Source organism: Wyeomyia smithii, chromosome 2 (assembly GCF_029784165.1).
Source record: "Wyeomyia smithii strain HCP4-BCI-WySm-NY-G18 chromosome 2, ASM2978416v1, whole genome shotgun sequence".
NCBI classification, from domain to species: domain Eukaryota; kingdom Metazoa; phylum Arthropoda; class Insecta; order Diptera; family Culicidae; genus Wyeomyia; species Wyeomyia smithii.
This window is the reverse complement of record NC_073695.1, coordinates 184707699-184732788: the sequence shown is the minus strand read 5'-3', so window position 1 is coordinate 184732788 and position 25090 is coordinate 184707699. Positions and strand designations below refer to the sequence as shown.

General features: G+C 37.9%; 3 protein-coding genes across 10 annotated transcripts; 1 reads left to right on the top strand and 2 right to left on the bottom strand.

The window, feature by feature from the left end:
• Positions 1-1585: 1585 nt before the first annotated feature.
• LOC129723728 (origin recognition complex subunit 6) lies at positions 1586-2644 on the bottom strand. Its single transcript, XM_055678118.1, has 2 exons — positions 2419-2644; positions 1586-2356 (listed from the first exon to the last, which is right to left on the bottom strand). Exons 1-2 carry the CDS (start codon positions 2493-2495, stop codon positions 1672-1674), a joined length of 762 nt encoding a protein of 253 aa, XP_055534093.1. The 5' UTR covers positions 2496-2644; the 3' UTR covers positions 1586-1671.
• Positions 2645-4786: 2142 nt separating this feature from the next.
• On the top strand, positions 4787-5997 carry LOC129723722 (methylosome subunit pICln). Of its 4 annotated transcripts, none has more exons than XM_055678101.1 (4): positions 4787-4882; positions 4992-5135; positions 5203-5630; positions 5726-5997. In XM_055678101.1, the coding sequence occupies exons 2-4, from the start codon at positions 5014-5016 to the stop codon at positions 5755-5757; spliced, it is 582 nt and encodes a 193-aa protein (XP_055534076.1). In that variant the 5' UTR covers positions 4787-4882; positions 4992-5013; the 3' UTR covers positions 5758-5997. The 4 variants fall into 4 exon arrangements, with proteins under 4 accessions (XP_055534076.1, XP_055534074.1, XP_055534078.1 ...); XM_055678099.1 differs by having other exon boundaries at positions 4793-4935; XM_055678103.1 differs by having other exon boundaries at positions 4793-4935; positions 5704-5997.
• Positions 5998-6212: 215 nt separating this feature from the next.
• Positions 6213-24654, bottom strand: LOC129723723 (longitudinals lacking protein-like). Of its 5 annotated transcripts, none has more exons than XM_055678104.1 (4): positions 24498-24654; positions 20980-21228; positions 20826-20912; positions 6213-7545 (listed from the first exon to the last, which is right to left on the bottom strand). In XM_055678104.1, exons 2-4 carry the CDS (start codon positions 21076-21078, stop codon positions 7351-7353), a joined length of 381 nt encoding a protein of 126 aa, XP_055534079.1. In that variant the 5' UTR covers positions 21079-21228; positions 24498-24654; the 3' UTR covers positions 6213-7350. The 5 variants fall into 5 exon arrangements, with proteins under 5 accessions (XP_055534079.1, XP_055534082.1, XP_055534081.1 ...); XM_055678107.1 differs by lacking the exon at positions 24498-24654 and adding an exon at positions 21764-21864; XM_055678106.1 differs by lacking the exon at positions 24498-24654 and adding an exon at positions 21661-21792.
• Positions 24655-25090: the final 436 nt, after the last annotated feature.

Sequence of the window (25090 nt, the reverse complement as noted above, 5' to 3'; positions counted from 1 at the left end):
TACCATGAGCAAGATAACCTCATAATCGATGTAAAACACGTAAATTTCATGTGCTAATGTTTTCGACGGTTTTGGTAGCCTGGCTTATTCAATTTGAATCAGTTCTTTGCTTTCATTTCAATGGCGCACAATTTTTTTATGCAAAACAGCGCGGACACATTCTTCTATTCAAATTTAAGTCATTTCGAACCATTTTCGGATAACATTTAAATTTCAAAACTTATTTTTCTATTGTATATTACTAAGCAAAATGATCGCGTAATAGAAGAACTGATTGAGTAACACATTTCTCTCTATTTTATTGTTATACAGTTACCCAGAATCCACATATATGTCTGGAACTCCAAAGTTATAATGCTATACAATATGCTCCTTTGAGTTGTTAAGTTGATTACGCTTATTTACCTATACGCATCGCACCCACAGTAATGACATCATTACCATGAAATTACTTTAAAGAATAAGGGTCTGATATCTGATTCTCCCTATGCAAAGCAAAGCCTTGGTGCTACATTCCGATTCGGAACTTGATCTTCTGTTTCTTGAACACAGATTTCGCAGCCAACTGTCTCTGATTCCTCAAACAATTTTAATAAAAGTGGGTCCTGGATGAAACAAGTGAAATTTCACAAACTCTCTTTCCAATTAACGAACCAGAAGTACCAGAAATCAACCTGACAATAAAATGAATAAAGTTTGAAGGCTTGGTTTAACTTTTCGTAATGTTTCTGAGTGAAAATAAAGCGATTAACAGCAAATAAACTTGACAATGTTCGACTACTATACTAAAAACGGGCTTCAATTCAAAACAAAAATAGTGAAATAACCTGGGTAAAGTTTTGTAGTAAATTTGATACGTATAAAATATGTGCAAGCGTTGTGTTGTATGTTTTTATGATTATTCATGTAAACATACCTTTCTCTACTGTTTACGAGGACAATTTATAAGCATTCCAATATTTCTAAAAAAAATTTACTGAAGTGGCTGCTCCAGATGTACACTTCGTCACCGTTACTTAAGAAAAGTTTTACTGTTTCAGTTTATTTAGCTTTTCGTTCCGCTTTACATGGAGAAAGAAAATGAAATTTCTTGGTTTAGAAACTTTGATAACGCTAGAAGTAAACGTTGGGACAATAGAAATGCGGACAAAGCCGTCTTTTGAACGCTGTCTCCTAGATATCTGGGATTTTTCACAAAATACAAGACCACCTTTTCTAAATTTTCGAATCGCATTTGATTCAGATAAGATTTTCTGTAACTACCTTGAAGTATCCTACAAGCATTTGCATTGTCAGGCAGATCTAACATATAAATCGTATCATTACATTATATTCATAGGATCTATTGTTCAATATCGTTATAAAAGCAAATTTTCAATTTTTAGAATGTAACTATTCTTGGCAGTGATTAAAATTATCATTGATTTTTTATAACTAACCAAGCCAGCGTATCATTGTTGATAAATAAATATTCCGTGACGGGAAATCACATTGATTCTTCTAGTGATTCCAAATTTGCTTGTGAAACTGTTTACCTAACATTCGAAATTTCTCGACTTTCCACATTGAGACCTTTAAATTATCATTTAAAACATTAATATTATATTACTACTAGTGTATAATTACAAAACATTCTAAAATGTAAAATGGCAATATGGTGGAATTCAGCGACTATCGTTCCTGCAGCGACTTAAGCTCTCGATAAGCCTTCTCTAGCATGCGTTTTTTCCAATTTCCGTACGGTTCAATCTTTTCGGGAGAGCTGTGCTTCAATCCATTGATGGGCACTTGAGTTGTCTCTTTCGCAGGTTCCATCATTTCAACTGGCTGGCTTTGCTTTGACTTTAGAACATGCGTTTTGGAAGCATTGGCGAGAAATTTATCCCAATTTTTTTCTAACAGAGTCCACAGTGTAGGCTTTAAATGACTAAATGCAACCAATTTCGATTTCGGCGGTTTTATCTTCAAACGTTTACATGCTTGGTATAATGCCATTGCTGCATACTGAGGATGCGTAAAATCAACTTCCCCATCAGCACCACCGATGTATTTCTTATAGCTATCTAACAAAACAGTAGCTTCCTTCTGAGCCTGATGCAAACCTAATTGGATGCAAATTTCATTGATGCCAATAACCTGACTGATATCTAAAAGTTTCTCCAACGTTCGTCTATTGTTGGCATATGCAGTTTTCTTCAAACCAGATAGCCTAACCAATGCTTCACTGTCGCAAGGTGGCAGCCCCAACAGACTGCAGGCCAAATCAATGCAGATGATAGCTTTAGCATAATCCCCCAAATTTGCTGAACTGCCGACGGACTTGATTTGCAGCAGCCGTAGAAGTTCAGTTGATTTTCTACAAAACATTCATGTATCAGTATAGTTTTAAAAAACACAAAAACATTAGTAAACACTCACGGCACCAGTTGCTCATGATCCATTAGTCCTAGTTTCTGGATCATTTGCGACAATAGCCTTGGTTCCACGATAGCCATTCTACGAAAATGATATCCTAATTTTCAACCAGCTGATCAAATTTTTAAAAACACAATTTTGATTAAACTTCGAAGTTCTTTGGTCGACTGGCGATCACAATTTTGATTATTTTCGCGCGTTTCATGCTGTCATATTTGTAAGTAGGGTGGTTTATAAGATACCATCTATCAATTCGAGGGGCTAGTCATTTAAATTATTACAAAGCATTCACTGCTCTGATCCAGAGTCTATGTGTATATAGAGTCGCGCAAAGAGAAAATCTATCGTTTCGACAACACAGTTTTTGTGCCGTTCGTTGCCAAGAACTATACAGTTCTATTTTGCACCATGCATAAGCGAATATCATTTTTCTGAATTCTTCACAAGGTACACAGTTTTGAAAGATTACGCCGCCGATGCTTTGTTAATTTAACTGAACCAGTGTACAGGTTTAATGTTGGATTTAAAATGTGTAATAAAACTTCGGAAAAACACATATTCTTTATCACGCTTAGTTACAACACTTTCCATACACTCCTAACATTATCACCTTGTTTATTTACATTGCTTACAAGAGAATAGATTAAAAAAAATCGAAAAGTTAAACTTTCATTCGCAAGTAATGTATATTTTCTACATTAGAATTGATCCTTTCTTTAGTATATATTCTGCGTGGGCATCTTCCGAATCGATTTTTCCATGAAGGATAGAATTTACCCTGCCCATACTCTTATTTAATGTGCCTGTTTTTTTTTTATCAGCACCATCTCCCGGCCATCTATAACTGTATCATTTCGCTTTCGTTCCATATTTACATATTACAAAAAACGCACAATTTCTGGATGAACTCAATTTGAAGTAGGTACCAGCAAAAATAACTCCATAGGCTGCACGTCTTCTAATGTTGTTGATGTACAGCCTCTGTGAGCGGTATGGTTTTATTAAACTTTGCTGGTTTTCTGCACAAAAAAAAAACAAACTAGGGAAACTGGTGCATTCTCATGAATAAATCAATCAACACTCAACACTCCTAACATTATCACCTTGTTTATTTACATTGCTCGATTGGTACCCTCGTTTGACACTGATTTGGTTCCTTTGGTTACATCTTTGCGCGACTCTATATTATAAACATCGACTCTGCTCTGATCGTGTTCAACGGGCTTCACGCATGATCAATAACCATCAAACGTGCCCAACAACCAGGGATATTGGCCCTGACACAAGTAAAAGAGATTTTTAGGGCTGTTCGCACCTATGCGAATTCTCATATCCAATTGTCAATTTATGTGTGAAAACAAAAGCTAAAATATTTCCTTCCTTCACTTTCGCAAGAAAATACCAATATCAACAGAGTCGTCAGGGCCAATAGTCTCGACTGTATGGGTTATCGTTAAGCCCAAGGGGATGGCAGCCCTATTTAAACTCTACACGTTTGACAGTAGGCAACATATCGGGGCTTTATTTTCAAATAAAACCCCGAGGCAAGCGCCCAGCAAAAGTTGACCCGAGCTTTTGGCATCCCTACACCGAGTAACAGTGAATGATAATGAACTCATGTCCTGGGCTCAAATTTATTTGTGTCTGTTGTCAGCAGTTGGATAAAGATGTATGAAAAGTGGCGATGATATGCTATCTCGTTTACACGTATGTTGAGATGTTAGCTCTTGAAACATGGCGCAATGCCGTAGAGGTGCTTTGACCAATGGTCAAATATTCGACCTTTTGACATAATGATCAAATTTATTTGACATCATGATTGTTGTTTGCCCGTGTTTGCCACATTAAAAAATTGGAGAGTGACAGACAATTATCTTTGACCAAAGTTTTATCTGTCAAAAAGTGACAAATATTTGACGTGTAAGTGTAATAAGGCAATCCACGGGTGACGTTTTTTGCTTGTACGTTTGTTATTGTTGCTGTTTTTCAAGCTGCAAAATCAAAACACGACCAAAACCGAAATCTTTTAATGTCGGCAATAATATCAAAAGTGATTTTATATTGTTGTATTTAGGATTGGCACTCGCGATACTAGAGCTACCGATCGGATAACATTTGTTTTTCACGCTTCTGGATCCGGATTGCATCCAAGTTGAGACCGATCGAACGGATCGAACATACATAAAGCTGTCATAAGTTGAAAACAGACTGAAATCAGCTGATCGCAACTGTCTCGTGGATTGCCTTATACAGCATTTAAAATTCTCTTTCACCTTTGTCAGGGCCAATTACGATTACATTTGCTATGCGCACCCCTCAAAATTTAATCGGGGTGCAAATGTCAGGTAACTGTCAACCAGTAACAAAAGTCGCTGTCCCTGTCTGGCACGTGTATTCATACTCTTTCATTCTCCAATCATTTTGTTAGCGTCAAAAACAACGAGTCGAGCAGAAAGTGAATTTTACGGTATTGTCTAGAGTTTTATTTTAAACAATTTGTTTGCAATTCAAAATTAAAAAGTAACTTGAACATCTGTTTGTAGTGAAAGGTAACTTTAAGCATATCGCTTTTTTAGCACTCGGACTTCATTGCGCAAAATGGTAACAATCGGCGAAGCCTTCGCACCGGTCGAAGGAATTGTTTATTCTGCCGAAGATGTCAAGATAAAAATTGGCAACAACCTAATTGGTCCCGCTGGAGAACTTCATCTTACCGAATGGTATGTGACTGAATAATATTTATACCTTTCATATGAATTAACAATTCATATTAAATTTCTGCAATAGCTCTCTTATTTGGAGCTGTGATGAGCGCAACAGTAGTATTTCCATACCGTGGCCCCGTGTGGGTGTACAAGCAATATCGTCCAATCCGGAGAAGTGCATTTATCTTATGCTGGATATCAACTTAGTTTGGCCAGGGTTTTACGATGGACGACCTCAAAACAATGGTAACGAAAACGGCGAGGGTGGCAGAGAGGAAGAAGAAGACGAACACGATGAAGGACATGAGTCCGACGGGTCGGAGAACGAGATGACTGAGATTTGGCTGCAACCTTCAGCTCCGCAAATTGTCGATGAGATTTACAACGCAATGCGCGAGTGCCAGAGTTTGAATCCCGATCCAGGGGCAGTCAGTGAAGATGAAGATTACATGGAAGCAGAAGAAGATGAACTGCAAGAGGTAGACGAGATGCGGAACTTGCAGTTGGACGGTAAGCGTTTTATTTCAAATCTTGTAGAGTACGATGTTGCATGGAAACTAATTGTTTTATCTCCGCGATAAAGATAACACTGATTCTATTTGTAGACGAGGATAAATTTGCCGATGCTGAGGAATAGACTGCTGTTGGCGCCGTTTAGCTATCACGAATAAACCATCGCCTGGCGATCGATTATGGAAGACGACCACCGTTGGGCGCTCTATCCAGTGCGAGTATTTAAACATTTTGCTTTGAGCTAGTTTTTTGTTTAAAAAACGCTATTCCATGTTAGGTCTACAAGAAACAAAACAATGCCGAATCTGAAAAACATTATTTAAGAATAAAGCAGAAAATAAGAGTTTTGGTTTTTTCAAATACATACTCAAAATTTCATCACTAAAAATTAGAAAATTTGAGATGAAAATTGCCACCAAACAATAATGATTATACAAAATTTAACATTTTTTGTTCTAAAACACGGTTGTGTTCAAGGATAGAAGCAAAATCCCGGTCAGTAACGATGGTCAGTGAGACCTACTCCACATTCCATTTTTATCTGATTCGGCTTTCGGATGCAATAACTACAAGCTCCGATTAGCTTTTACAGAATTCCTACAAAATGTACTGTCTCATGAAATACAATTGTGCTAACAAAATATATAATAGCGATACATGTCTAAATCATATATAGGATGAGATAGCTCAAAGTAAAGGGGAAACCATGCTTATTCAGGTGTTTTTTTTTTTTTTTGTTTCATTGCAAACGGGCGATTTTACAAGAGAATAGATTAAAAAAAATCGAAAAGATAAACTTTCATTCGCAAGTAATGTATATTTTCTACATTAAAATTGATCCTTTCTTTAGTATATATTCTGCGTGGGCATCTTCCGAATCGATTTTTCCATGAAGGATAGAATTTACCCTGCCCATACTCTTATTTAATGTGCCTGTTTTTTTATCAGCACCATCTCCCGGCCATCTATAACTGTATCATTTCGCTTTCGTTCCATATTTACATATTACAAAAAACGCACAATTTCTGGATGAACTCAATTTGAAGTAGGTACCAGCAAAAATAACTCCATAGGCTGCACGCCTTCTAATGTTGATGTACAGCCTCTGTGAGCGGTATTGTTTTATTAAACTTTGCTGGTTTTCTGCACAAAAAAAAACAAACTAGGGAAACTGGTGCATTCTCATGAATAAATCAATCAACAGAATAAAATTTATGAAGATAATTGCTGCTGTCTTCAAATTTTTTTTTTTTTTTTTTGGAATTTGACATTACTATCACTAATATAACTAAAAAATAACGTGGAAAAGATGGAACTTCCACTACGTTTTGTTGTATAATTTTAATGTTAATATTCTTACTATACGCACGGTCGCTCGTTCTCTTGCTCTCATATTAGTATGGGTGTATGCTGTGTTACTTGTCCCAATTGTATTTGATTTTATAAAATTTTAAACCTTACATTTCTTTCCTTCTCCGTCGCGGGATCCGCTCAACGCAGCTTTGTATAACTACTTATATATTTATTGACTGTAGTATGCTCCAGTCTACAGTATGATAAGTGCTGTATCTAGGCTTGTGGTTTTGTTTTCGATCTGGCTATAGTATCTTCGTAATGGTTGCGTACATAATAAACGTTGATTAGAAATGGTACGTCGAGCGTGTCCAGAAAGGGAGAAGTAATCACATAAGGGACCCCCCGAACAGTGCACCCCAGATTAGCCCTCCCGTTTGATATTTGTCGGGGTCTCCGCGAGGCCCTTCACTTTCAGTCTATCGGCAGTTTTTAAGAACGTAGGCAACTGCTCGTGGGACACGTTCACCTCACCGGCGTACATGAACTCAAGAATTGCCTGCAGGTGACTGTACGAGACGTCTTTCAGGATGATGATCGGATGCTTTGATGGGTTCTCCTGTTAAGGACAGAAATGTATTTAAAAGATAAATGAATTGAGTGACACATTTTAGATTAGCAAGCTGCAAGATCATTGTGTTGGAATCTAATGATGGTATATAATAATTGTATTTATTGACACAAAATAATTAGTTTGGTTTATACAGTTTCACCGAAGCGCCAAATGATAAGTGAAGAGATTTTATTTTAAAAATTGACAAACATTTGTCAAAACAACTCAAATATCTAATATATGTAGCATAGCGTTTTTTTTTTTCGTTAAAAAACTTCTTTTGTTAAAAGCCTTATTATATTTCGAAAATAAACAATAAACCACAGTACTTATTATAAATGAACACTGTTTTTTTTAATTCCTCAAGTTTCTACATACTTCGTTTGTACTTATTCTTAGTGATTTTTGGTTTTTGACGCCAATGCAAAATTGTAATGACCGTTACATTTTTAACCCTCTCTTTACCATGGTTACTCTAGAGCACCATAGGTTTGGATTCAAAAAGTCTTCAGAAATGTTTACCAATCATACTCAAAATGCATAAATATGTTCTTGAACAATCAGTATATTGTTAAAGAAAATATTCATGCATTTTGAGTAGTATTGGTAAACATTTCGAAGGACTTTTCGCATCTGAGCCCATGGTGCTCTAGAGTACCCATGGTAGAGAGAGGGGTAAACAATGATCATTTGTTCAGTTGAAAATATTTTTTTCAATATCGGTTCCAATTTTTCACAGTTTGAAAAAGCTTGTCCCTCCCTATTTTAAATCCTGGTTACGCCTTTGTTGATACTTCAGTGGTCCCCGTGGCTCTGTGGTTAGCGATGTCGGTCGGCTAGCTCTCCCACACGGTTGTGATATCGGGTTCGATTCCCGATCGAGTCAAGGAACTTTTCGAGCTGGAAATTTTCTCGACTCAGCACTGGGGCACGGTGTATCGTTGTACTTATCCTACACATGCAAAATGTGCCAAAAACAATATTGATAACGAATTCTCTCAACTATAATCTAGTTGATCGAGACCGCTAATTAGCCCCAAGGCTAAGCGTGCGATATTGTTTGTTTGTTTTACGCCTTTGTTGAGAAGGCTTGAGATTTCAAATGCTAAAAGTTTTCATTGCGTTGGGTATATGAAATGAACAGGTTTTTTGGCATATGACAATTGGGTCCTAAAGCTATACCAGTTTTTGTGTATCATTTGAAAAAGCAGCGTTTTCTGAGTAAAACACAATTTTTATAAAATGTTTATCGTTTTCCTGAATATGCCCATACATGTACGGTATATGAGAGAACTGTCATTTAAGGCATTTCGAGCAGTTTTTTGTTTTTCATTTATTAATTATCATTCAAAAAGGTCAACGATAAACATTTTTTAAAAAACAAGTTTTGCTCAGAAAATTGCACTCTTTCAACTGATATATAAAAATCAGAAAACCGGATAAAACTTTAGGACCCATTTGCCACTATTATTTTTTTTTCTCTTTAGTAGAACGGCTCTTTTTTTAGAACGATAAGGGATAAAGTTAGAATGTTTTCAAATTCTTGTACATTTTGTATATGATTTGCTCATTTCCCTAACGCAGACATAAAAAATTTGGCGAAATACCACTGTATATCAGCGAAAAACTAAATTCGTATTTGTGTCGAATTCGTTTTCGCGGTGTAGCTTCTTTCGGACTAGAGTGTCTGTAAATATATATGGAGTGGCGACACTATCAAAATTGGAATAAAAATTATCTGTCAGTGTCATTCCAATTGAGCAAAAAACCTATTAAACTCTTGCGCGGAAAAGAGAAAGGATGATCGGTGTTATCAGCGTTATCAGCGTTACCAGCGTTACTTTGGATGCAACGGTGCCAGGCTAATGTCGTTTTCGTTTTCGCGGTGTAGCTACACTCGAACTCCACTTTTGACACCGTAAATGTTTTATTTCACTCCTCGGACTACACTTTTTCTGTCTCTGACTACACTTTTTCTGTCCCGGATTACTCCCGAAAAAAGCAGAGTGTACTGTAGGAAGTTACCAACACATTCACACGTATGTGTCGAAACTGGTTTGTTTTGGTTCTCGTTCCACGTGGTAAAGTATCAGGTAAATTTTTTTCAGCACATTTGCGAGATTGAAATATGAAATGGAAACGAGGCGAAAAGACGATGGCGATAATGACCAAAACAAAACAAATTGACAGTTATCCCTATTATTGCGCATACCAATGCAACTACACTGAAAATGTTTTTTAAGCCGCAAAGTGTAGTCCGGCTACACCGCGAAAACAAATTCGACATTAGTAGACAACGAGCCACCCTAACACTTTGAAAGGACGAGATAAAGACTCATTTCATTGACGCAGTTGGAATTCACTCAGTGGCCAAAAGTTACGTACGGCAGAGCGAATAAAAGCATCAGTGTTATTTTGTTAAGCAGAGAAAAAAATTGGAATGCACCTTCACTGTAATAAGACTCCTGCCATTTATAGATTACACTGGCCAACAAAAGCAAAAAACTAGTTGCCTTAAAACGATTAGCTTTATAACAATTTCTGTGAATTTTGGTGCCTATAGTGCAATGGTTCCCAACCGAGGGTCCACGGCCGGCAAGGAGGCCACGAGGCTCATCTAGAGGGTCAGGAAGCTCTTTGCGAATTTGACAGGTAATTCAATTTTTTTCTAGATACCTCTGTGAAACCGGATAAGGCCGAAGACATGAAACAGATTAGACTTGCAGGACGATATGAGACTGAAAAACGCGGCTTCGTATTGCAAAATTTGTCTCCGAAATTCTTTCGGGGGCCGCGAAGCTCTGTGTGCTTCACAAAGGGGACCGCGGAACCTAAAAGGTTCGAAACTACTGCTCTAATGTATGTAGAAGTTCGTTAAAAGGCCGCAAAGTAAGTGCAGTGTGGTTGTAGCTTCTACATTGGCCAACGGGAGCCTCTGAAAAAGTTATCATTGCTAGAAGCATTTACAAAAATCGTTAAAAAACTATAATCTTTCATTTTTTACAGTTTGAGCTTTAGGGTGAAACCCGTGTTTACAAATGTTATCAATTGTGTTTATTCAAAGAAAATGGTGATACAGTGTGATACAGTTTATTCAAAGAAAATGGTGATGAGTGTCTCCTGGTTGAAAAAATCTAAACTAATCCACCTAGCGGTCAGACCCAGCCTTTCTCATTCAAACTTTTATTTGTTTCAATAAATTTACATGAACGCTTCAATCCAATATATTCACTCTTAAGGTTCTAAAATATTGATGTTGTAATCTGTACATATAAAAATGCAGTCCGGTCTGTCTGTCTGTCTGCCTGTCTGTCTGATCCATATAGGCTCGAAAACTACCAAACCGATCGACGTGAAAACTTGTATTTAGGGGTTTTTGGTGCCGATAAAGGTTCCTATGATAGTTTGAAACCCCTCCTTCTTTTGGAAGGGAGAGGTCCCATACAAATGAAACATAAATTTCTGCACAACTAAAGAACAAACCAAGCAATTGAAACCGAATTTGGCATGTGGATGTTTTAAGGGGTAACAAATATGTCCATAATGGTTCGACACCCCTCTCTTTTCTAGAAGGGAGGGGTTCCATACAAATGAAACACAAATTTCTGCACATCTTGAGAGCTAACCTACTAAATGAGCCATATTTGGCAGATGAATGTTTTAGTGGTAACAAATTTGTTCCATAACCGACCTGAGGCAACATTTTGGATTGTAAGATGGTAACTTCCGGTTTCTGGAAAACAACCAAAATGGCCGATTTCCACCCAATATAATAACAGAATTGTCTTCAAATGTCATTATGAAATCCAAAATGGCGACTTCCGGTTTTGGAAAAACAGCGGCAAACGAGCAAATACCACCCAATATGGATATTTCCGGAACCGTAATGATGCACTGGAGCCACAAATTGACTTCAGACAACATTTTGAATTGTAAGATGGCATCTTCCGGTTTCTGGAAAACGGTCAGAAATAGACGATTCCCATTAAATATGAGTATCTCCGGAACCAGAAAGATGGACAGAAGCTAAAATTTGCTGATTTCCGTCCAACATGAGTATCTCCGGATAGAATGATACACAGCAGCTGAAATCGACCACCGACCCCATTTTGGATTCTAGGTTGGCGACTTCCGGTTTCTGGGAAACAGCCGAAAATGATCGAATAACACCCAAAATGGGTTTTTCTTCATCCAGAATGACGCTCAGATGCCAGAAATTATTTAAAATACCATTTTGAAATCCAAGATGGCGACTACCGGTTTGGGAAAAACAGCCTAAAATAAACAAATACTGTCCAAAATGAGTATCTCTGGAACCAGAATGATGCATGTAGCTAACAATTGACCTCAGGCACCATTTTAAATTGCTAAATTGCAACTTCTAGGCAACAGTCGAAAATGACCGAATAATTCTCAATATGGATATTTCTGTAATCAAGATGATGCATAGAAACCAAACATTGACCTTGGACACCATTTTGAATTTGAAGACGACCACTTTTAGTTTTTGGAAAGCAACCAAAATAACTAAATACCTCCCAATATGGGTATTTCCGGTGTCAGATTGATGTTAGAAAATCTGCTGAAAATGACCGAATACCACTCAATATGAATATATTCAGAATTAAGGCGATGTACAGAAGCCAAAAGTCGAGAATGTTGTCATGAGCATGATTGACCGCCCGCGGTTGCTACTCCGTTATTGCCAGATCAGCTGTAATTACACAGAGAACCAAAAGATGATGCTTGGGACCAACATGCATCCTCAATGTGTAAAAACTGGTGACCTTAATCTTTATAATAGGCAATACCAGCGCCGGCCGCGGAGACGAGATACTCGCTTATTGGAAGCCGAGAACACCTCTGCACTTCCACGAGAAATCACTGGGTTGTTGGAAAAAGGGCAAGGTTCGTTGGAAAAAGGGCAGGGTTCGTTTTGGTAAACGATGCGCTGGTTTCGAGTGTCGGGTTCTTTAGAACAAGTATCGCGCGAACAGGTTCATTATATCCGCCCCGGTATTCATAATGCGATTCGAACCTATCAAGTTTGACAATGTAACACCGCAACAATAAATCGTACGCAAGAGTACTGGACCTTTGATCAAATTGGAACAATTTCAAATGATATGATATCTCCTCGTAAGGTGATCCTCTTTACACCGAAATCAATTGCGCGTTGTTGACCTATCGACCTCATGAAGATATCGACGCGGAGTCTCTAGGCGTTCGGTCAACCGGACATTATCTTCCTAACAGATCAATCAACGACGTTTCTCGTTCACACTTTGTCTGCTCTAAAAAAACGATAGGATCCCGCGAAAAACACACCTGAAAAACAGAATATAACAATGTTGCGCGCTTATTACGAAAACTAATCATGACTATTTTTCTTGCCAAACGTCGCGATCCTCTTCGTACTACGCACGCAATGTAGCCAATCAGCTATTTGTCAATCCCGAATACTTTCGAAGAAACGAATGCACGTCGGCCGACGCGATTCTTTGGAAGGTATACATCGCGTGTTCGTTAATCGCGATATTTATCGGCCGGACCAAATCTTCGGTTAAACAGTCACAGTGAGACATGAACAAGTATCTGGGTATACCCCTCGAAATCATATTCCGAAAACGTTCATATAAGTAAAATTTTTCCGAGCCGAAAACGCGGTTTACATCGAAGCATTATGCAGGACCTCTCTATTTCCTCCTACCGACGCAGACACTCGGGGACACGACATTTCACGCCGATTCTCTCTTAGTTGTCGATGCAAATGTTGCCTCTTAAATAGAAAAATTGGCAAAGTTTCATGCATACAAAGCCATACAAATAATTTAAAAATGCAAATTTCCATATTGACCAATATATAGTCTTAAGTTTGTTAACAAAATGCCGACCTAGTCCTTGTTGGAACATAATATACAAAACATAAACAGCCCAAAAGCTAGAAAAATCGAAAAAGTGAAACATAAGATTACATGTATTATCACTGCACCATACTCCCAGCTTCCACAAACCACATCATTGCTCTCGAGGTGAGAACATGTTTGGCTGATAGAACCCTATTTGAAGCCTGACCGTGCAAAACCGCGGTAGATGACGGATTCGAGGTATACTATGCGTTATGTTGGCTCATTACTAAGTTGAGTTATTCATTACCTAATAATGGATGTGATGCACTTGGAAAGATAGAAAAATGGCAAAGCTTGGTGCATCTAAAACATTAAGTGCAAACATCAGGTGTAGATGTACTAAAAATAATAATCAAAAGTCTTAAAATTATTTACAAGACAAACCAATCATGATTATTTCAGGCTGACTAAACAATCATCGAAAGTCAAACTCAACAGTCACTTAAAAATCAATATTTGCTTAAAAACCTTAAAATCATGAAATGAAGCTTGACAAAATACCTACACAACTATGTCTAAGTTTTAGTTATTTGAATCGTAAAAATATAATGACAACATAGGATTCTAGGAAACTAGCTTTTTTTTATTGAATAATTTTTAAATTTATCTAATTATTTCAGCCAAAGATATCAAAAATCTATTCAAAATCCGAAAACAAACCTCTCCTAGTTAAACAAAAAATGAGGCCGCTCAGGTAAAACTCCGCCAAAATAGCACATTTTTTGTGTATCAACATAAACCATTAAATTTGCTCACAAAGTACTTTCTCCTTGTCCATCACCGCGATTCTATGTGCACGACGCCAGAATATAAACGCAAATTTGATGCTTAAATACCAAACTAGTCATAATCAGGACATAGTATATAAATATATAAAACATCTGCTCAAAAGCTCGAAAAATCAAAAAAGCACAACTCCACAACACAACATTTCGACTTCGCCTGTTTCGTAAACTTAACAAACTTTGAGCAACATATTAGGCATCCTACCAACAACTCAACTACCGCAGGCGATCAACACAGAGACCTATAATAATCGCCTGGTATTTATATTTGTAACATCAAGTTGTACGTAAAAAACCAGCTCTCCAATAATGTTTACACAAAATATCACCAACATCACCACCTATACTTATCTTCAAATTACCGCTTTTGCTTTGAACCATGGTATCGATTCGCGCTGCGTCGCACGGACTAACTTAAGGAGGATTAAACACCGGTAGGATCGTTACTACACACCAACATTTCACTAACACGACAATTTGCCGACTTACAACTGACTTCCACCGTTGCTGTTCGAGCTATTTGCACTTTGCACCCTGGCAACGACAGTTCATTGTCCCGTAAACAGTTTCATTACCATTTTATGGCACCAACACAAGACAACATTAACACCAAACTTAAACCAAAATTCCATGTATTTTTGCCTTTTTTGCACAAACACTAATGCCTCTTCACTCAAAATTGGATAACTCAAAAAGGGGGATTGAAAAATTGTTCCGATACGATAGACTTGACACCAAAAGCATAACACCAAAAGCAAGCATTTTGACGAACAGACCATCATCCCGAAGCAAGCCCCAAAAGTCGAGAATGTTGTCATTTCGATAAAGCCAATCATTTTAAACGATTTGACTTTGATCATATCTTATGCCGATTCGTCGTGCATTTGCAGATTTTAAACACATCGCAAGGAATCAATGAATTTGAAACGTTCAAATAGTACGATACCACATTTAAATTATGTTGAGGCCACATACATCGATCAAAGCAGGTACAGTAAGGTTTTTTTTTACGCGGGGGATACGTACCTCGTAAAAAAACCGCGTAAAAATAACCGCGTTAATTCGAAAATCCGCGTAAAAACACCGCGCTAATTCAAAAATTTCGCGTAAAAAAACCGCGTTAATTCAAAAATCCGCGTAAAAAAAACCACGTTTATTTTAAAATCCGCGTAAAGTAGTCTAGCAAGAAGGGCTTTAGAAAAAAACCCGAGACACTCTAGAACCAGTATGTAATACAGTATTTAATTGTCCTCTTTGACGGTCATTCCGGATCTTTCAGTGGGCGGAGAGTATTTTTTGGACTAAGTCTTCTACTAGATAAACACTTAAACGTTTCTGGTTCCAAACCCACGTTAATTCGGAAATTCGTGAAAATTTTTTTGAATTAGCGCGGTATCGCGTAAAAAAACCGCGTTAATTCAAAAATCCGCATAAAAAAAAACCTCGTTAATTCAAAAATACGCGTAAAAAAAACCGCGTTAATTCAAAAATCCGCGTAAAAAAACCTCGTAAAAAAAACCGCGTATAAAAAAACGCGTAAAAAAAACCTGACTGTATAGTTTTAAATAGTCTTTGAATTTCTTTTCTTTCCATAACTTTTCAACCACATATCATATTGTCATGAAGTTTGTTATTTGTAAGTTTGAGAGATTTTTCGTTAATATGACACTAGTTATACTCAAATAAGTCATGTATTCTTTGAGATAATAGACATTCGTTGTTTTATTAACAATTTAATACATAACGGTTGCTTAAGTTCGATGATAATCAAATAAAATGGGAACGTATAGGGCAGCCAAAATTTGAATCCACGTGTTCAATCATAATTCATCAGTTAACCCTTAACGAGCCCGCTCATCTGATAATAATATTGATCAAATCGATTTTGTAGTTTCTGAGATAATGAAGTTTCGTGATTTTCACATTTCGGTACATTACAGACGAAGTTACAGTCCGATTACAGTTAAATTCAATAGGGTGTTATGAGGCAGCTAGACTTTTTATTTGACACTAATTTTGTGGAAATCGGGTCAGCCATCTCTGAGAAAAGCGAGTGAGTCCAAGTAGTCTTCGGAATATGTTCCTTTGCATAGCTGGATTTCACATTTTTGAACATAACAGGCAAAGTAATAGTTCGATTGCAAAACAAATCAATAGGGTCTTATGGGGCAACTAGACCTTCCATTTGACACTGATTTTATGAAAATCGGTTCAGCCATCTCTGAGAAACATGAGTGAGATTGAACAGTCTTCAGAACACGTTTCTTTCAATAACTTTTGAACCACAAGTTCAATCTTTATAAAATTCAAAAGTTAAGGGTTTTTCGGGAAGCCCGTTCATTTGAAACCAATTTTGTTCAAATCGGTTGTGTGGTTTATGAGATAATGATGTTTTATGATTTTCACATTTTGATATATAACCTCTAAACTAAGAATCCGATTACAATGAAATTTAATAGGGTCTTACGGGGCAACTAGACCTTTCATTTGCAATTAATTTCATGAAAATCGGTCCAGCCATCTGTGAGAAAAGTGAGTGAGAATAAAAATCTGCACATACACACACACATACATACAGAAAATGCTCAGTTCGTCGAGCTGAGTCGAGTGATATATGCCATTCGGCCCTTTGGAGCACTTTTATACTTTCGGTTTTGCAAGTGATTGCTATACTTTTCTAGGAGAAAGGCAAAAATAATCCATGATTCAAGTTAAGCAAATCATTAGATTAAGTTTCTGAATAAAATAAAGGAGAGGGGCAAATCGAACTTAACCGGCCGATAATACAGGCGACCTGTTGAAGCTCTCAGCTACCCTTTAGAGGCATCAGACAAAGCTTACCTTACCTTAACAATCAGACAAGAGCCGTGGTGGCTAGTGCTGTAGCCAGAAGTCGCCATGTTGCTCGGTTTTAGGCTTTGTGTCGCTAATTCACCACCACCCGCAAATCTCCTTCGATGTGGTTGTGCCATCATGCACGCTGTGCCCCTCTATTCCTGGTGCCGGCAGGGTTGCTAAAATATGTGATTTCACAGGGTTGTCGTCCGGCATCCTTACGACGTGACCGGCCCACCGCAACCTATTGAATTTTGCCAGGTGCGTAATGGGGTTCTTTCCAAGAAGCGCGTACAGCTTATGGTTCATGCGCCTTCGTCATTCTCCGTCGTCCGTCTGTATTCCACCGTAGATAGTCCGCAGCACCTTCCGTTCGAAAACTCCAAGGGTGTAGGTCTTCCGCGAGAAGCGTTGTTGTCTCGGTTCCGTAGAGTACTACCGGTCTTATCAGGGTTTTGTACAGCGTCAAATTCGTGCGTCGTCGCACTCGACTCCATCGAAGTGTCTTCCGACTTGAGTTGAGGCTGATATTGTTCTCCTTGGAGCCTCTCGCTCGGATGTATTTATTCGCAATCCAATACGTCCGGCTTCGGCCTTTAGTTGAGAGTAAGTTTTCTCCGCCGTCGCAAAGTTACGTGTTATGGTGTCAAAGTCATCCGCGAATCCCAGAAGCTGAACAGACCTTGTGAAAATCGTGCCCCTCGTGTCGATACCAGCCCTCCGGATCACACCTCCTGCTTCACTTCTGTTTACTGTATCGCCATTCAGGTGTCCATCGAAGTACTCCTACCTTGCTGGCATTGGGAAGGAGCTCGAGATCATCCCCGAAACACGCACGCAGCACATCAGTTGCGCCACGGTGGCCTTGATCAATCGAGTAAATTTATCCGGAAATCCGTTGTCGTGCATGATCTGCCGTAGCTGTTCTCGATCGACTGTATCATAGGCCGCCGTAAAGTTGATGAAGATGCTATGTGTTCTATAAGATCCGTCAGTTTGAGAAGATCTGGTCCGTGGTGACACGGGCTCCCATGAAGCCCGCTTGGTACTGCCCCACGAACCTCCTGGTTGAATGTGATAGACGACGGAACAGGATCTGTGAGAGTATTTTGTAGGCGGCATTGATAAGCGAGATACTGCCGATAGTTGCGGCACTCCAGCTTGTCACCCTTCTTGTAGATGGAGCATACAACTCCTTGCAGCGTTCTAGTGCCGCGCATTCCCCGTCATACCAGTCGTTTCTGCCACTCGGTGCTTCCACTCCTAGTGTCGCCGTTGCGGTCTCCGCGATAGCTGTGGGAATGCTGCACCAGCCGTCCTCGAGAAGCGATGCGCCAAGCCCCCCTGCCATGGGTAGTACCGCTACAAGCTGTTGCGCGTATTCCGAGGGTTCCCGCAGCTGCTTGATGTTGAGCCGATGTCGCGCGTGGTATACGGTCGACAGTTTTGAGCGCAAAGATTCCGCAACTAGGCAGTAGTCCGAGCCAATATCCGCACCGCGATTGGTGCGTACGTTTGTAATGTTCGAGAAGAAGCGATCGTCGATGAGAACATGGTCTATTTGGTTTGCTGTATGTTGGTCAGGTGATTTCCAGGTGGTTCTGTGGATGTCCTTTCGGGGTAAGAAGATACTGCTAGTCCTCGAGAAGTTGCGAAGTTGACGCCGTTGTCGTTCATCGATCTACAGTTCCATGTACCGATCTTCCAATCGTCGTCCCTATTTCGTCGCCTAGGTCGTTATCGATTGTTCCGGTTCGTATTCAATTCTTGATCGTTCATATTTTAGTTTTCGGAATGCTGCCTTACTAGGGCTGCGGATGCCTAGTCTCGCGACGGGGCTGCCGTCTTAGGTGCAGTGTTGCGAAATTTCAACACTGCAAAATGAAACTCAATGTCGAAATTATTTGATATAAGCCAATCCATTGCATGAAATCGATGAAGTAGATAGGCATACGTCCTCAACCATAAACGCATAAACATCTATATCGCTAAATAACACAGCGTGTTCGAAATCACAGTAATGCTGCCAGTCAGCATTATCACTGTCAACTGATTGGAACTGAAAGTAATTTTCACTTTCAGCTCGTTCGTGTTGAAACGGTTGAAACTGATATTCATAGTTTCCAGTTTCAACTGAGAATCAATCACTGACAGTGAAAATTTGAGCACTGCTTGGGTGTAGCTGGCGAGACACCACAGTTTTAGTTAAGTTAGAATAAGCTGACACGCCATTGCGAATGAGGCATGATTCTTAGGTTCGAAAAATAAATGCAATTTACGGCGAGCCGGGGTGCTGGGTTGAAATTATGTGTTCATCTATCAAACGGCCGAAATGACAAAATACTAAATCACAAAAGGCAGTTGTTTGCTTGCAAAGGCCGTCGCTTCCGACAAACGTTCGGTAATGTAATGCTGCGAATTTTTTAATTCATATCGCACTCTCCAGTGCGCACAAAACACCATGAGAAATTTAATTGATTCCTTTGAGTTTTCAGAATTATTTAAAATAAAATACTCTCCTAATTACTGACCTGAGAAAAGTTATTCGCTCTGTTCGGTAAGTTTCACTTAGTGAAACTAGAAAGTAGAAACAGTTCGGAGTAACCGAGCAGAAAGTAAGATGGTTGGGACCTCGATAACTGAGCTAAAATCAAACAAATTTTATCGTGGTTTTTGCACAAATCAAAGCAAATGAACGTTAAAGTTTTAAAGTCGCAAGCATGGTAAACATAGACGTGTAAAAAACTGCAGTGTTCAAGCCTGCTCAATGCACGGGTTGATGTGTCATGGTCATCAATCAAAAATATTGGAAATGCAAAAATTGTGATTTTTTCACAGAACTTCGGCAATTTTTTTTTCTGTCTATTAATGTAAAATATATTATTTCACCAGATGTGATCAAGCACATTAAAATCGAGCTTTCACTACTAACAGTCTTCACCTGTCGCCATGCAAGGTTATCATCAACAATCTGAATGTCGCGAAAACGTTGGTAATAGGCCAGAGCATTCGAATATTTTTTAATATATTTTTATAAATGTCGTTAGCTCTCCCATTCACTTAATATATACTCCAAAATTTTGATTACTGGTTAGCGTGAATGATATCGACTTTTGATTCTCAAATTACTTATAGGTTTGTAAGGAAAAATGGTAAATAAGCAATGGTTAAAAAAATCTGCATTCTTTTCGTTATGTCAGGCGAGACGCTTTGAGTTTCGCAAAACGTTCAGACCTGATTGGTGCGGTTATTTCTATCTTCAAATGTCTGCTTTATATTCAGAAACGGTAATTGAACTTGATCTCTAAACAGTAACAAAGTTATTAAATCGTAAACTTGAGTTTTACATATTGATAAATACATAACATAACAATGCTACATATTTGATTATTAGTTTAGGACAGACCGGATAATTTTTGGATCAAAGCTTCTCTTTCTACGTGGTAAGACTCGACAAAAAGTGTCGAAAATCCTCATATATTTTCCATACAGTTGGCTTACATCTCTGACGTCGACATCTATTAGATAGACAGCCTACGTCAAGTCTGCATTTGTCTGCTTAGGCACAGACTTTCCTATTTTTTAGAATAATTACGATTCAACTTCTAACACAACTGAGACATTTAACATGTAACACAACTTCACATTTTAATTCGGGCAATTGTAGAACTCATTGCTTCATCAAAAAGATTAGGTATGAACCTTTCAAATCGTTACCTTATTTTTTTCGGGATAAATTACGAATAAATGCAATTACCTCTAGGAGAGATTTGAAATAAGGGCTGCATGCCGATAATACCATCTTATGTGCTTTGCACGTTTGTCCTTCGCACGCTAGTGTCACCTAAAACGAGGATCAAAACGTTTACCCTTTTTACATGTTCCAAATAAGGATCAAACACTGTACTCACGTCTGTAAAACTTTTCTCGTTGCGTAGATGCCGGAATGAGGTCACCATATTGGTTTGAAAATCATTCCACTTCAGGAAGTACTGTTGTTGATCTGCCATGTTCTCGACTGTTGAATCACTTTCCTTCTATTCAGAGATGAGTCCTTTAATTTAATCACTGTTACTGTAGAAACTATTGGTTGGGATCTTTAAACTTGCCAGAGGGGTCGGGAAAGAAAATTAAAGGAAAACCAAAAAATAAAAGGAAACCTGAAATGAAATAACATAAAAAATCGAAATTTATCATTCAAGGATTGTGTGAGAGAGAATTCTCCAAAAATTGATGTTGATTTCTTACTATTCAAAACTTTTAACCTAACACTAAAGGCAAAGACTGTCGAATATGGGTACAAACTGGAGAGCTTAATTATCAAACATTCGCAAACCCACTTGATTCACTGCCATGAACTGAAAATTATTATATTTAAAATACACGCGATGCGCTTTGCTAGGTGCACTCGTCTCGTACCTACGTCAAAGAAGCCTAGCTAACGAGACGAGATAGCGGACAAGGAGAGCCTCGTAGAAAGTTAACGAAACCGCAAATTTTTATTTTGAAGGCGATGACTGAAGAGAGCTGCAGTGTGATATTTTTCCAACATTGCTTCTTTTACGATTCGCCTTCGTGTACCAATCTCTTACCAAGCTCGCCTTCACTCTACAACACATATCAAATCGTTCTTCCAATCCAACCGACGCAACCGACACATCCAGACAGTCGCAAAAGAAGACAGTAAACTATTACCTGAGCAACTAGGATAGTCTCTATTCGTCTCTTCTCTTTGTATCATGAACTAAAGAGGTATAAACAACGGAACGACTGAAGCAAAATATATTGTGTAACATATTTTCGCCCGTCACAGTAAAAGTGGTGCCAGATGACTTCATGGTCATTGATAGCAGAGTCTATGTTTAAGAGTCCCGCAAAGATGAAACCAGAGGAACCAAATCAGTGTCAAACGAGCAGTGGTGGGCACCGCTAACCGAAAATTTAGCGACGCTAATCGCTAAGTCGCTAACCGGAAAATTTAGCTCGATAATCGCTAAACGCTAAACGCTAAACCCACATTAGCGGAACTTTCGCTAATCGCTAATCGCTAACTTTTTAATATGTAAATAGTCATATCGCTATATTTATTGCTCGTGTTTTGTAAAATTTGGACCACTTTGATCTGTTTTGGTTAAACAAACGAAAACAATTACTTTTTAAAGCTATTAACAGTAAGAGGTTTACGAAACGGTATTCTTATTTGATTTTGTATAAACAAGAATAACAAAAGTTATTTAGATTGCATTGAAAATAGATACTCTTAAAAAAAGTTTTCATAAAAATTCAATTATTATCTTAATCGAAAAAGTAGAACCAAAGTTGTCATAATTTCAAGCGCATTGCAATTTACCAAAGTTCTTGGTGTGCCGAAAATTCAATCTAGACCTTGTGCTTGTTCTTCAAAATGCTCCTGTGGCTTGTACGATAACTGAAACTCCATTCTAGGGTAAAAAATTGACAAAAGTAATTTTCGCAGTAAAGTATGTTCATTTTTCGGAGCAATTTACGTACGCCATCAGCAATTCACAGTTTTCCTAAATATTTTTTATTGTCGCTTCTCTACAAAATTTAGCGAATTAGCGATTAGCGTTTCGAAGGCCAAAATTTTAGCGACGCTAACAGTTTCGCTAACCAGCTCAAAAATTAGCGAAATCGCTAAATCGCTAACTAAATTTTAGCGTCGCTAATTAGCGAATTAGCGAATTAGCGGAATAATGCCCACCACTGCAAACGAGGGTACCAATCGAGCAATGTAAATAAACAAGGTGATAATGTTAGGAGTGGATGAAAAGTGTTGTAATTGAGCGTAATAAAAAATATGTGTTTTTCCGAAGTTTTACTTACACATTTTAATCCAACATTAAACCTGTACACTGGTTCACTTAAATTTAACAAAACATCACCGGTGTAATCTTTCAAAACTGTGTACCTTGTGAAAAATTTCAAAAAATGATATTCGCTTATGCATGGTGAATAACAGAACTGTATAGTTCTTGGCAACAAACGGCACAAAAACTGTGTTGCCGAAACGATAGATTTTCTCTTCGCGCGACGCTATATACCATAGACTCTGATTGATAGTATACGTATTTATCGTATTTATGCATATGTATTTTTTCTTGTACGGTTTCGGCGGTCCCATCAAAGATTGTACAACTTCACTCCAAAATAAATAACTTTTTTTATAGCTTCCAAGTATAATCGAATGTACTTTGGATATCACACGCTAGAGCTTCTAATTCGGTTGCAACCGCTTACCCTTGTTAACGTTTACAATAACTATAAATCGTGTTTTACCAATGTCCTACAAACACGTCTTTAAGAGTGTGTAGCTTACAAAGGCATTTAATTTTCGGAGCAAATATTTAATGTGTGTTATATGACAAATAACACGGGTAACGAATTTCAATTGGATTTCGATGGATGAAATTAAAAAAAAAATATTCATGTTCATAGGGTTATAGTCGTTAATACGTTAACACGAATCTAAAGAAATCAGATTCGTTTTGCGTTATCCGTGTTATTGTATTAAGTACAGTCAACCAAATTTACTGTGAATGATTCATATTTTGTTCAATATCGAATCAAACTTATTTAGTAAAATTTTACTTCAAATCACAAAATTTAAGCGTAGATCAACACTAAATGTTTTCTCACCATTCATAGAAATTTGATTGGAATGTGCAGTTTAGAAATATGAATCATAAATCGTAAAAACCACAAAACAGGTTAACGATCCCACTGGTCAGTCTAATGGTCTTAATTCCTAAAATTCACAACTTAGCAAAAAGCAAGGAGAAAACTCAATTATCAAAAACTAACTAACAAAACTAGCAACGCTGCATAATAAACGAATGGACAGCAACCAACAATGCCATCAATAGCCAAAACAGCAGCGATTCAATGATGGTGATGAAATAGAAATCCAAGGTCTTTCTTTACTTTCCATCATTTAAATCGTAAGGAAAAATATAATACAAGCTTCAACCTCACCCAAGCACAACCGCTGACAATTTTTAAAGTGAAGCTAGCAATGCACTTTGACAGAAGCTAGGCAGACATTCTGAAAATTGCATAAAACAGGAACATTCTCCATTTTCCTTCACATTGTACCCTTGATGCTTTGTCTCTCTCTTGCTTTCTTCGCCTAACGTCAAAATTAAAAATTTGTTAACAGAATTAACGCTGGATTCACAAAAAAAATCAAAACACTTGATCCGCTTGAACTTGAGTAGCTAAGAACCAACAAGCAACGGACAACAGAAGCTTCTTTAATTTGCTGTTTTTGTGCTCAATGAATTATGATTATGCAGCTCCTCCTTTCTAGTTAGCACGGGAAATCAGAATGCAATTCCGAATCAAGAAAGTAAACATCCCGTATGCTTTTTCGACAAACGATAACAAATGTTTATATGAAAAATGCATTTACCTGTTCAAATTGCAGATTCGGGCACAGTTTATGGTAATTTTTGCACTATTTTAGCTGCTTTATTTTCACTGGAATTTAACAACGATGATGACAACGACGACAGCGACGGGACACTAGAATGTGCAATCGTTCGCAATGAAGAAACGCTCACCGAATGTTATCTCTCGCGCCTCATACCTACTCTGCCATTCTCACGTGATGTGTGATCATTCTCTTCTATGGACAAACGCATCCACATTCTGCGAGAAAACTGTACGCTGCTTACGAGTGTGGAGTTGAACGAGTTGAAGTATATTCAAAGAAAACAGATGGAAAAGAAAAGACAAGGACGCTCCCTCTCTATATCTTATCTGTCAAATGTTAAGTCAAAAATCTAAAGCGAAAAATAACTACGCGTGACTTAAAATATTTAATTTAGTGATGACAGCTTCGGTAGGTCTTTTAGCGTAAATAAAACTTAAATTATAACAAAGTAATTGATGCTAACATTAGACAAGTTACTAATTCTATTCTCGTATTATCTTCTGAAATTTTGACATCAATTCGAAAATAAATGTACGTTACATTTAATTGTCGCACTTTATTATCGAATT